General features: G+C 40.1%; 2 protein-coding genes and 1 non-coding gene across 5 annotated transcripts in view; all 3 read left to right on the top strand.

Moving 5' to 3' along the window:
• The window catches only part of LOC135438266 (uncharacterized), a 58,393-nt gene extending 57,085 nt beyond the window's left edge, over positions 1-1,308 (top strand). For both annotated transcript variants that reach the window (XM_064696520.1, XM_064696521.1), the window contains one exon: positions 49-1,308. In XM_064696520.1, the coding sequence (XP_064552590.1) occupies positions 49-247 (199 nt within the window). In that variant the 3' untranslated portion in view covers positions 248-1,308. The remainder of the gene's footprint in view (positions 1-48) is intronic.
• A 2,911-nt stretch (positions 1,309-4,219) lies between these two features.
• Positions 4,220-6,730, top strand: LOC135438315 (uncharacterized). Of its 2 annotated transcripts, none has more exons than XM_064696595.1 (6): positions 4,220-4,297; positions 4,818-5,037; positions 5,537-5,611; positions 5,671-6,076; positions 6,138-6,274; positions 6,339-6,730. In XM_064696595.1, the coding sequence occupies exons 2-6, from the start codon at positions 4,830-4,832 to the stop codon at positions 6,650-6,652; spliced, it is 1,140 nt and encodes a 379-aa protein (XP_064552665.1). In that variant the 5' UTR covers positions 4,220-4,297; positions 4,818-4,829; the 3' UTR covers positions 6,653-6,730. The 2 variants fall into 2 exon arrangements, with proteins under 2 accessions (XP_064552665.1, XP_064552666.1); XM_064696596.1 differs by lacking the exon at positions 4,220-4,297 and adding an exon at positions 4,566-4,576.
• Positions 6,731-7,823: 1,093 nt separating this feature from the next.
• Positions 7,824-7,944, top strand: TRNAL-CAA (transfer RNA leucine (anticodon CAA)). The gene is made up of 2 exons: positions 7,824-7,861; positions 7,900-7,944. It is a non-coding gene; the product is annotated as a tRNA-Leu (tRNA).
• Positions 7,945-12,964: the final 5,020 nt, after the last annotated feature.

Raw genomic sequence — 12,964 nt, 5'->3', positions numbered from 1 at the left:
GTATGTGTTACTGAGCAATTGCCTACTGTTGTGTTTATATCTTTCAAGATTCCACAATGGGCCCAAGCTGCTATCGCAGGTTATGCGCGAATCGCTTAGCGAGGATCCAGTCAGTCCGGTGCTCTGGCAACCCCATCTGGAGGCGCTAGATCGACGAGTTGGCATCATTCTGCAAAGTATACGGGACTGCATTAAGCGAAATCCACCCGGCGAGCTTGATGGGTCCGATACGGACGTATCGTCATAGCGCTAAGCCTCAAAACAGAGTTAGAGTCTAAACTTAGCTGTAAGTTTGCGTGTCTTGTGTACTGTCTAGATTTAAGATTTGAAATCGTGACAGGGACCTTTGTAAAAGGTCGCGCTGCCCAGCGATATCCTTGCAGCTCCGTCTGCACATACCAAAAAACCAAACAACTAAGAGCAACCAAACAATTTAATGTACTGCATGTCCCGTGCATTTTTTGGTTCATTTTGTTAAGTATGAATGTAACCAAGTTAGCCGATGAATGGAATCGAATCGTTATGTGGTCTGATGTAAAATGATGTACCTTCAGCACACTGCACATAGCAAAAAACAAGAAATCACACACTTCCTGAGCAGCTAAATTGTGAAGTAAGTACTTCCACTTACTACGAAGACAACCACAGTAGGTGCCAAAAGCAAAACAACACATATACGAGTGCGAAGCATTGTACTCGATCTTAATTGATTCTTAGAGCAAAACAAAATTATACTTACATTGCGCTAGAGTGAAACTTCTTGAAAAGACTATAACAAAAAACTATTTGCTAAATATTTATTTATAATTTTTTTCATAACCTTTACAACAACAAACATGTATATTTATGTATGTACGTTTATGCAACTGGTAAATTGCCAGCAACGGAAAAGAACGAAAACAAAAATTGTTGGAATTTTAGTTGGTAAGTCTTAAGAACTATACGATCGATATCAGATGTAGCTTTATCTGAATGCCTAAAACTGTTCCCCAACCTGCAAGCGAGGGCATGTTGTGTTTTATAGCTTATCTCATTAGTTAATTGAATTAGTTTCAGCCTAAAAAGATGTCCCTTAAGAGTTATCGACTACTGTTAGCAACTAATTATGACTATCGAGTATAAATATAGTTGATTTCGTTTGTTTTTAATCTTACAATTTAAATCGTACCTAATGTAATTGCAAGTGACGCCGTTTGTTGTTGGCCAATTAAGAAAAAAAAAAACTAAACTAGAAATAATACATGTTAGACATAGCAAAAATTTTAGTGAAAATTTCAGATATTGAATAAAAAATACCAAAGAAAGTAATCGAATGTTTTATTATTTAATTATCAGTTACGCTGGAATTGTTAACGTGTGAACTCAGTTAAGTAATAACCTGCCTTAGTAATTATTATAAAGTTTCTAATTGAAAACTGTATAAGTTGAGACAAAAATAAGGTAAGAATATTTGAGTTGTGTATAATCAAATAATAATTTTGATTCACATCAATTAATTAAATTTCATTACCGATTTTGTCAGTAAGAAAATTTAAGTTTACCCGTAACATGACCCACATTTCAAGCCAGCGAATTGAGTTTTTGAAAATTGTTTAACACGTCTGCAATGAAGTTGTACATAGACCCTTGAAAAGCTTGAAGCACAACATATTTTTGTATTTTCTTTTCGTATAAATATTTAGAATTTTCTGAAACACGTAATTAACATTCTTATTGTAGAGATTTGAAAATATGTTTGAAGTCGATCGGACAAAATTTAAGCCTTCGCCAATCTTTTCGCACCTACGGGTGGAATTTTGCATAGCAATATAACTTTTCGCTTTTTTTCATATGTTACCTCCGCGCGGAGATATGACGTTTGAAAACAACATAACTCCGCCGTTGATATTGGCGAGAATCAGTCGTTTTAAAGGAAAAGCTCTGTCGATCTAAAGAGGCATAGTTTCGTAGGAGTAAGTTTATATATACACACTAGCGGGTATAACCCGGCCTTGCTCGTGGCACGTATGTTATAAAATCAATGTTTTCAAAAAGCTTTGAAAATGATTTTGAAACGATCGGACGGGAATCAAACAACTTTTATGCAAATCGGACAAAACTTAAAATTCACCAAAAAAATCTTTGAAATGCATTTTCCACCGAAGGGATTTAGATTTTGCGACAAATGTGAAACACGTCTCAAATGATTTTTCTTATAGATCTTTGGAAATAAATTTGAACACAAAACGTCACCCACCAAATCTTCGACCCCCATTTGCATCAAGGAGGGACATATGTTACCTCCGCGCGGAGATATGACGTTTGAAAACAACATAACTCCGCCGTTGATATTGGCGAGAATCAGTCGTTTTAAAGGAAAAGCTCTGTCGATCTAAAGAGGCATAGTTTCGTAGGAGTAAGTTTATATATACACACTAGCGGGTATAACCCGGCCTTGCTCGTGGCACGTATGTTATAAAATCAATGTTTTCAAAAAGCTTTGAAAATGATTTTGAAACGATCGGACGGGAATCAAACAACTTTTATGCAAATCGGACAAAACTTAAAATTCACCAAAAAAATCTTTGAAATGCATTTTCCACCGAAGGGATTTAGATTTTGCGACAAATGTGAAACACGTCTCAAATAATTTTTCTTATAGATCTTTGGAAATAAATTTGAACACAAAACGTCACCCACCAAATCTTCGACCCCCATTTGCATCAAGGAGGGATGGATTTTTCAAAAAGTGTGAAAAACCCCTCAAATTAATTTGAACATAGATCTTTGAAAATGAGTTTGGGGCCGATCGGATGGTAAACAAAAAACTTTCATACAAACGTTTTCCGCCAATTTACCACTGTTACGGGTGGAATTTCCCAAATCGCTGAAATACGTGTTCATTATGTTCTTATGTAGAGCATTGAAAATAAGTTTGAAGCAAATCGGACACAACTTAAAACTTCGCACAAAAAATCTTTGAGTCGCATTCCACCCGAAAAAGTTTGAATTCTGCGAAAAGTATAAAACACGTCTCAAATGATTTTTCTTATAGATCTTTGGAAACGAATTTAAGCGCGAAACGTCACCCACCAAATCTTTGACCTCCATTTCCACCAAGGAGGAATGGATTTTTCAAAAAGTGTGAAACACCCCTCAAATGAATTTGAGCATAGATCTTTGAAAATGAGTTTGGGGCCGATCGGATGGTAAACAAAATACTTTTATACAACCTTTTTCCGCCAATTTACCACTGTTGCGGGTGGAATTTTCCAAATCGCTGAAATACGTACTTATTAAGTTCTTACGAAGAGCTTTAAAAATAAGTTTGATGCAAATCGGACACAACTTCAAACGCCGCCCAAAAATTCTTTAAATCGCATTCCCCCCGAAGAAGTTTGAATTCTGCGAAAAGTGAGAAACACGTCTCAAATGGTTTTTCTAATAGATCTCTGGAAAAGAATTTGAGTGCGAAACGTCACCCACCAAATCTTTGACCTCCATTTCCACCAAGGAGGAATGGGTTTTCCGAAAAGTGCGAAACACCCCTCAAATGAATTTGAACAAAGATCTTTGAAAATAAGTTTGGGGCCGATCGGATGGTAAACAAAAAAGTTACTTACAAACGTTTTTCGCGATTTTTCCACACTTGCGAGTGGAATTTCCCGAAACCCCGTCTTAACGTGCACCTACATCATATAAGGTAACTACAGTGAAAATTTCAGCTTCCTAGCTCTTACGGTTTGGGCTGTGCGCTGATCACCAATCAGTCAGTCAGTCAGTCAGTCAGTCAGTCAGTCAGTCAGTCAGTCAGTCAGTCAGTCAGTCAGTCAGTCAGTCAGTCAGTCAGTCAGTCAGTCAGTCAGTCAGTCAGTCAGTCAGTCAGTCAGTCAGTCAGTCAGCCAGTCAGTCAGTCAGTCAGTCAGGACAAACAGTTTTATATATAGAGATGAATGTTTGTATGAATGATTTATTTTGAACTGAACATCTGCTGGTTCCAAAAACGGAGAAGTGTCGTTTGTCGGAATCGGCGGAGATATGTCGTGCGAAATTACGTCGTTACCTCGTGGAACTTTCGCATCGAAACCTATCCGTGGGTCCCACTGTGCTTTACTTCGATCGACGCTCACTCAGCTGAGCACAGACTTTTTTACTCTCTTGGGAAATTTTCTCTGCTGGAAACGAACGGCGCCCAGCGCCCACATGGGGATTGCAGCCAGCTGTTACGTTCAGTTCATTCTGAGTTGTGAGCGTAGCAAGTGCGGTTTTTTGCAATTGTTTTTTTTGTTTTGGTTTCCGCAATAAGTATCTGCTCTTTGTGAGTTGTTGTTGGTGTTTTTATGTTGTGCGAATGTGATATAATTCTTTTACTGTTCAATTAATATGTTTAACAATTTGACTGTTGTCAGTCATACTTGCGGTGGGGCTATGTATAAAATAAAACACGTGTTGGTCTCGCCAGTAACTTGATGCTTACATACGCATATGTAACAACACGTATTATACGTGGGGGCTTTGATTATTGTTTTCGATTTCTAACTTTTAACTTTCAAGTGTTCATTTATAAGTGCACAGACCTGACTTGACTGGCATCCAGGTCAGCCTCAGACCCTAATTGAATGTCGCTTATCAATTTGAAATTGATAATGCAAATATTTGTATTTTAATTGACATTTTCCTTGTATAGCTCAGTTTCGCCTTAGCCGGCATGCGAGTTTGTCTTAAAAAGTGTCAGTTTGACTTAAACAGTGAATGCATGGCGAGTTGGCAGAAACGACATATGCAAATTCAAGCAACTCAATTTTCAATTCAACAATTATTCACTACGCAATTTGTAGGAATAGCATAAAATGTCTGCCAATATTGTTGACCTGCGCTCGGACACCGTCAGCCAGCCCACGCCCGAGATGCGGGAACGCATGGCAGCCGCTGTGGTGGGCGACGATGTCTACGGCGAGGATCCCACTGTTGCTGAGCTGGAGGCGGAGACTGCGGCACTTTTCGGCAAGGAGGCTGGCCTGTTTGTGCCCAGTGGCACCATGGGAAATCTTTTGGCTGGTAAGTGGCTCGACGTGTACATAAATAACACTGGTCCGCAATTTAAGACCTGAATATCTTATAAAGGGGGCCGCTGCCTCGGACACGTAAATGCATATTAGTTTAAAGTGAGGTTGGGTCACGCCCCCTATATATTGCGCTCTGGCTGGCTGATGTTTATAAGCTCAAGCAATACGATTTTTGTGGCTCGTCAGTTAAAGTGAAACTGAAACTTTGAACGAAAACAAAAAATGTTTAGAAAAGACGCCCATATCATGCATCAGGCTCATTATCGTTAAGGTTGCGGGCACATTCATAAACATAACAGTTATTTTTATGTACTTTAATGTGGGGCGTGTGCAGAACAACAGCAGGAGATGCGAAGTGAGCTTCTTGGCTGCTGAGGAACCCACCCAGGTTAATATTTCTAATGGAATGGCCATTTTATTAAAGTCGAATACACTGAGAACCCTTAATTCAATGTTTCAATTGACCCAACTCCTTAAACTTTTGCTTGCAGTTATGGTTCATTGCAACCGGCGCGGCTCGGAGGCCATTGTGGGAGATTTATCACACATATTTCTCTATGAACAAGGTGGGATAACGCAGAGCAATAAATTACAGGTGCAACAGCTACATTCTTATCCCACTTAGGTGGAGCTGCGCATTTGGCTGGCGTGCAATTAGCCACGATAAGGAACCAGCAGGACGGCACCTTTAGCTTGGAGGAGTTGCGGCACAAGATACGCCAGTATGAGGACTGCCATGAGCCGGTTACCTCCTTAGTTGTTGTGGAGAACACCCACAACATTTGCGGTGGCAAGGTGATGCCTCTTGCATATCTGGATGACTTGGTGGCATTGGTACGTGATTCAGGCCTGGGCATTGTTCGAATCGGCCTGCACATGGACGGCGCCCGGGTGTTCAATGCGGCAGCAGCTTTGGGCGTTAGTGTTGAACGCATCGCCCGTGGCTTCGACTCAGTGTCCGTTTGTCTGAGCAAGAGCTTGTCCGCGCCGGTGGGCTCCGTGCTGGTCGGTTCTAAGGCGTTTATTACGGAGTAAGTATCGAACGCATCTGTGGATATCCAGCTTGCCTGATCATCTGCCTTCCCTTTGAAGAGCTCACCGACTTCGCAAAGCCTTGGGTGGTGGCATGCGGCAGGTGGGCATCTTGGCAGCCGCCGGCCTGGTGGGCCTAGAGCAGGTGGTGCCGCTGCTGGCTAAAGACCATGAACATACCTTGCGCATTGCAAAAAGTAAGTCCCTTAACCATTTTGCTTGCATCTCTTGATTCTCATATTCACCATCAACAATAAAAAGGCATTGACCAGCTGCGGAGTCCTAATGTGACCGTGGATTTGGCAACTGTGCAAAGCAACATTCTGCTGGTACAGATCAGGCAGCCCAAGCTGACTGCCAGTCAGTTTGCCGAACGTCTGGCAGTCGTCGAGCCGGATGAGTTGACAGCTGGTGTAGCCGGCAAAAACGGAGCGGGTATCATAGTCAAGGCCAGCGCACGCAATTGGGAGTTTATGCGTCTGGTGTTCTATCACCAGGTGGACGACGAGCTGGTCGAGCTGGCTATTAAGAAAATCACGTACGTCATCAAACAGTACGATGCACGTTGGCCCTGAATCTTGTACCCCTTGAACCCTGCCAAATTTGTATTAACAGATAACAAAAACTAGAATAAAGCCGGGAACACAAAATAATTAGATTTTATTTTGGCCATTTAATTAAAAACCAAAGCTGCAAACTGACAAAATTCACATTAGTGCTTCTTGAGTGGCTCGAAGCTGCGCTTACATTCACGCATGACTGCATCCAATAATAGGGAACGCTGGCCGACAGTCCCGATGGACTTCTATTGCCATTGCTGGGCATGGAGCTGTCTGCATGAATGCCCCACTGAATGAAGTAATAAAATTATTTTTAAAAAATCATTGTCAATTTTGCGATGCTCATCGATTTAAAAGCATGCGCCGTTCCAGAGCCCAGTGGAATCTAGCTGGCAGCCAAAGCTAGCTCCTTCTTGTCGGCGGACGTTTCTGATTTATAAGCGTACTTACCATGTGATTGCTAAGCGGCTGCGGGGACAGAATCCACATCTCGGCAACTGTGGAGCAAATCGAGCAACATATAATAGATTGAGGTATCTTGGGTAAGATGCCTTTTGTGCTGCTCTTTGCTTTGAAATGTTATATACCGTACATAAAGCATTTAATAAATTGAAATTATTATCAATACACGAATGAAGGTCGTTTTCTATCTCCTGTCAGTCCGTACCATCATCCCAAATAGCAACATTCAACAATTGTAAAGTATACAAAGAAAGTTATCTTTTTACAGAAAGTATACTTAAAATTATAAAAGCTATATGAAAAATTCTACTGTTGCATCAAAACTTTTATTCGAATTCTGAGAATCTACCACCGCTCAGATAACGTTACAAAAACTAAAATACAACAAATTAATTGGGCATCCTTAGAGTATGCTTTAATTTCCAACTCTTTAAATTATATGCCTGAAAAGTATGCAACAATTAAAAAAACCTCGTCACCAAAAGCCCACACGCTTGAGCTTTTAGCTTGCGATGAAGAGAACGAGAACAAAGCCCGTCTATAAATAGCCGCCAGACATGCAACGCTGACGACGAAGTTGACGCGCGAAAACGCGTGTTTTTCTTAATGTTTTTAATGCTTTGAGAGAGAGAGAGAGTATATTAATGTAACTTTAATTCCATTTTTGTACTGTAAATCCGTTTGCTCCCTTAATAACGGTGCTTTGGCAGCAGAAGTTCAACATGTCAGGATGGCCGAGCGGTCTAAGGCGCCAGACTCAAGATTAACAGTCTTACATTTCATAGAAATGTTGATGAGTGTTCTGGTCCTCTCTGAGGGCGTGGGTTCGAATCCCACTTCTGACAAATTTTTTAAAGTTATTATATTCTACCCTAATTTTGAACAAATGTATGTAACAGGCAAATGGAGAAAACTCTGACCACATGTACTATATAAATATTCTATAGTAGAGTGGAAGACAGTAAAAAGTAAATATGTACTTGCAATTTGCAAAATAAATATTCTCGTATAGATCGAAGATTATAGGAGCTGGACTAGAGTAGAAACTATAACACCCTTAATTGTTTTTAATCAGACATATTTTTTCACAATAATCATTAACATTAAGTTTCACACATTTGTTTTTATTAATGTGTGCATAAATTGCGAATTATCAACAGTTTAAAGCACTTGACGCTGATTATCTTATTAATATAAATGATGAATTTTACTTGACTATGTCATGTGCATTTGAGCCAGTAATACAACAGAATTGATTCGCCCCTATAAAAGAATTAAGTCTGATTGGAATCATTAAAGTTAAGCTCATAGTAAATTAATTAAAGATTGACACGCCTGACATTTTCATTTAAATAACATTTTAATAAACTCAACCGGAAATTTTCAAAATACATATTCCGCATTTTAGTGATCGTTAGCATATTTTGTATTGTGTTATGTGTATGAGAAAGGTTTTAGCTCTATTGGCAGCCCGTTGGACGGCACGTGCCAGGACCTGGCTTTCTTAATATTGCAGCAAATACATGATGTATGGGCTCTAAAGCCTTCGCTTCTCATGGCGAACCGAACTAAAAACGCAATTCCTCCATTATGCCAACACTGTCGTGTTACACCTAAATGACATACAGTCATGAAATAAAGTCGTAAGCTCGGCGCTAAGCAGGCCTGGATATCAGCCAAGGACCCCCAAACTAAACTAAAAGTAAATGGTGCTGCATAAATTGAAATTTGCATAAAGTGCCGCGTCAAACGATGATTCAATAAGCAAAAATTAAATGCGGGTTCCATCAGTTTTTTATGTGTTTTTGTATTCTATTACTTGGAAGGCATTTTGAATAGGATGGGTTCCTGGTCCGATGTAATTTAATTAATTGCATGCGCGCATAGAAAACTAAGCTTTCTTTTATTTAATCAATGGAAAAGAAATTACACGAGTCGAAAGGGAAGAGTAAAATAAAGGAGATACAGAAAGAAAGGAGAAAATGGGCAAAGGCCGTGCTGCTTTCGTGTTCCATGCTCCTGGATGAACATAAATTGTTTCTTGCCAATTTCAAAAGCCAACAAATTGATGATGAGCTAATGCTAAATAATATGAGCTGTAAGAGTGTTCTCTAAATATTTACAATAACTTAATGTGAACTATATTTATGTGGAATGCTTGTGATTGAATATTAAATAATTAATAACGAATTGAGCAAATGTTTGCTACACGCAAATATTGTTTATCTTAATTCGATATAAAAACTTTCTCTGCCTGCATTTAGTTATGGGAACAACGAAACTGTTCACAATATTTGTGAACAAGGAATTTGAGAGCATTTGTAGTCTACCCTGTACCCTTTGATTGTATATACGATTTTCATAAATAAAACTAAGATTTACAGGAATTCATGCTTCTATTTGAAGTATTGTATTTTAAAGTCGTCTGGGCAATACAATTTCTCTCTGGTAATACTCTGAATACAATTTAAGCCTCTTTCGCTCTCTTCTCAATTTCTTGTGAATTTATGCTTAATTACACAAAAATCATTAAATGTTTATACTAATAAGAATAAGTGTTAAATTCGCTATTACCCGGCCACGGCCTATTTGCTAGTTGTGCTATATTTGGCAATCTGTGTTAGAAATTTGAATCCATTTATATTTATTGTGGCACTTCTATGAATCGGTTAATGTATGTAAGAAATATGTTAATATATGTAAGAATATGTTCATGCAAGAAATTGAAAACAAGCCACAATCAAAGTAGACAAAAACTTAAAGCGTAAATATTGTCGGAAATGCAAACACATTGTGGCAAATGCGCAAGGGGCGCTCCTTAAATGTATCTCGGCTAGCCTGCCATGCAGCAATGCACTCACTTATGTTCATATATGTATGTGTGCATACGTATGGATGAGCTAGCGGTAGCTGGTCGACTAAGTAAGACATTAATTTACTAGGTTGAGCTTCCGTCTTGCCTAGGCTCCCACATGCATCAGTCACCCGCAGAAGGGACTGCGTTGCGTGTTGTGTGTAGATTTGAAGCGCTAAACAAATGAAAGCTTCATGACTTGAATCGACTTTCTTCATGGGCAATGCCATAAAGTACACGTGGCACAGGGCAACTGCTTGCAATAAACGTCTGTTCGGGGTAAAGCCAAGTGCTGGCAACCCTAGTCCACGCCCAGCTCTGATGCGGTAGCCGAGTGGACGGGGGAGCGACGCGACGGCTCTGCGCATATTTTATGGCAACTTACTGAGAACTCGCACCGGGTTCAGTCGGCACAAGCATTTGGGCACAGTCGGAGGCAACTTAATTAGCAGCTGGCTGCGACTTCGATTGCAACTGCAACTGCATTGCACCTGACATTTAACATTATTACGCGACGCCTGCTGCTGCGACCAGTCGAATATATTACGATGCCCGATTCGTGCTGCCGGCAGCAGGCAGCTCGCAGCCATTGCATGGTGCAATAAACTTGCCCTTTAAAGTTCTGCTGTTCGACGATGTGCCGCGTTTGAACAGCATTAACCGTAATGTGCACAACATTGACGCCATTTGGCATGCCACACCCAAAGTGGCCGCCCATCAAAAGGTGCACCAGCCGCTCCACTAGAAACCAACGCGAGCCTCCATAAAAGTAAACGCTGGCACATTTGTGACTTTGGTGGGGCAAAAAGTTTGCGTGTTTCATTGCATTTCTTGGCATTTGCTGGCGAAGAGAGTAGAACAGACGGCGGCACAGTCGGCCTTTGAAAAAGCTAAGTTGAGTATTCGATGGGAGCAGCTAAATTACGATTCATTTGAGTTCAAAGGATTCGCCCAATATGCGTAATGAATTAAAGGTTTTGCCCCAAATTTAAAATCTTCTCTTACGGCAGCTAAATAAGACTCAATTAATTTTTTAAATTATAATTAAGATTATTTAACGATAAAATAACTGTCCGAGAAGGGAAGGGTTTTGCCTTTGTAAACGATTTGACATTAGTTTTTCTTGAGGTAAGGCACAAAGTGGATGGCGCTGGGCGCTACAAAAGGACTTTTATGCACATGTATGTTTATTATTGTATAAATCAAGGGATAAGCTTGCATATTAAGTTGTTACTGCTCAGTTGAATGCGGCCGGGATCCAGGCTAGTTAGCCCTTGTAGAGGCGCACTACCTGAACTAAACGAACACTCGGCCACCACATAAATTCATATGTAAAATTGTTGTGCTGCATAGTTTAAGGATTATAAAATGTATTTGCAGCAGCAACAATAACGAACCCAGCAAGAACAACAATAGCAAAACCTGTGGCAATAATATCGCAGCCAAGCGCAACTTTTTTGTCCAATTCAAACTTGAGCGTGGCTTGAAACAGGGATTCGTATGTGTTGCGTATGTGCATGTGTAGGTTGGGGTGTTGCGATTGTTGCATTGCTGTTATATTTCAATGGCAAACTTCACCGGACATGCTTCATAGCTCTAATTATACATGCGCCTTCCTAGAAGCGACTTCCTACGAGAGGTGCACTAAGAATAACAAAAGCTATTGGGGTTGCTTCTGTTGTTGTTGTGGCTGTTGTTGTTGCAACAATGTGTATGCATGTGTGTTTTGTGTTTCTTGCTGTGTGTTTGTGTTTAGAAGCAACTTTGGCCCTCTGCCAGCGTCTGCAGTGGTGAAAAGGAAGCGGGTCGTATGTGCAAGTTTGCCCATTTCTTTTATTTTTATACCCAATACAAGCTGTGTGTGTGTGAGTGCAACTTTAGTTTGGTTTGAACTCCTGAGGTGGCCCGAAAACTTTGCATGTCTGCTTGGTAATTCATGGATTGCTGTTCATGAGGTGGTGGTTTGGGTCGTCTCTCTCTTGATTTGATTAGCCGACAACCAAAACACAGTTCGGCGGACCAGTAAATAAATTTATGTACATTTTCCAAGCATAAAATATGGCATTAAAATTTAATGTGCGACTCTGAGCACGCAAAGAGGAAGAAGCAGAAAATAGTACAAAAAAGGCAGCATATAAAGACATTATTCGAATGTTGAATACAAATTGCCGACTAAATTACAGGCTGGCTAATAAGCCGTCCAGCCCAGTTGATTACGTGCTGGCGTCTTCTATTTGCCACCCTGATTAACGAAACCGCATTAGCATATTTTCCTATTCCAAAAGTTTTGACAAATCATTTTATTGACAATTTTTTTATGAAGCTCAAATGAGAAATGCCTGCTTGAAGGCGTGCCTACGTCCACAGTGCGCGAGCTTAAGATTGACGCGCCATTTACGTGCCAAAGAAACATTTTTCTTTCTTCCGCGTGTCTTAATTAACAGTCCCACATATCAAACCATTAAAAATTGCCAGACCAAAGTCTAGGCATGAATTTATGTATTCTAGATAAAGGCTGCCAGTTAAGACGACAACAGTGCCATTGTCTTTGGACTAGTGTGTGCGATGGTGGATGCTAATGAACTGCGCCAGCCAATGGGGAGGTAAGAACAATGCCACGATGCTGCAAACAAGGCCAAAAGTTTGCACAACAAACTTATCGATTTGGTACTATAATAACGCACAATAGGAAAGAGCACGTAGTTTTCAAAGGTTAATGGCTAAAATGTGTAAAAGTTTGCCATTTTCGTTTTTGAATATGCTTGAATATATCTAGGCAATTTCCTCTTTTAGACGTTTGCATTTTAAAGTGACCGAGTCATTAAGCCAATTGAATACTGTTGTTCTGAGCTCGAGCCCGATATTAGCCAGTGTATTTGCTCGGCTCGGTTGATATTGCATTAATTTAAACTGTCATTTATGAGTAATTTTAGGCGAAAATAGACGTTGGCATATGCACACCATCATCTGGATCCACATAATTTAATGGAATTTAACCTTGCCATCGTTTA

The sequence above is a fragment of the Drosophila montana genome, unplaced genomic scaffold, assembly GCF_035044405.1.
Source record: "Drosophila montana isolate Dmon_TW-CO22-7 unplaced genomic scaffold, ASM3504440v1 contig_3848_1, whole genome shotgun sequence".
NCBI lineage: Eukaryota > Metazoa > Arthropoda > Insecta > Diptera > Drosophilidae > Drosophila > Drosophila montana.
This window is presented reverse-complemented; position numbering and strand designations above follow the sequence as displayed.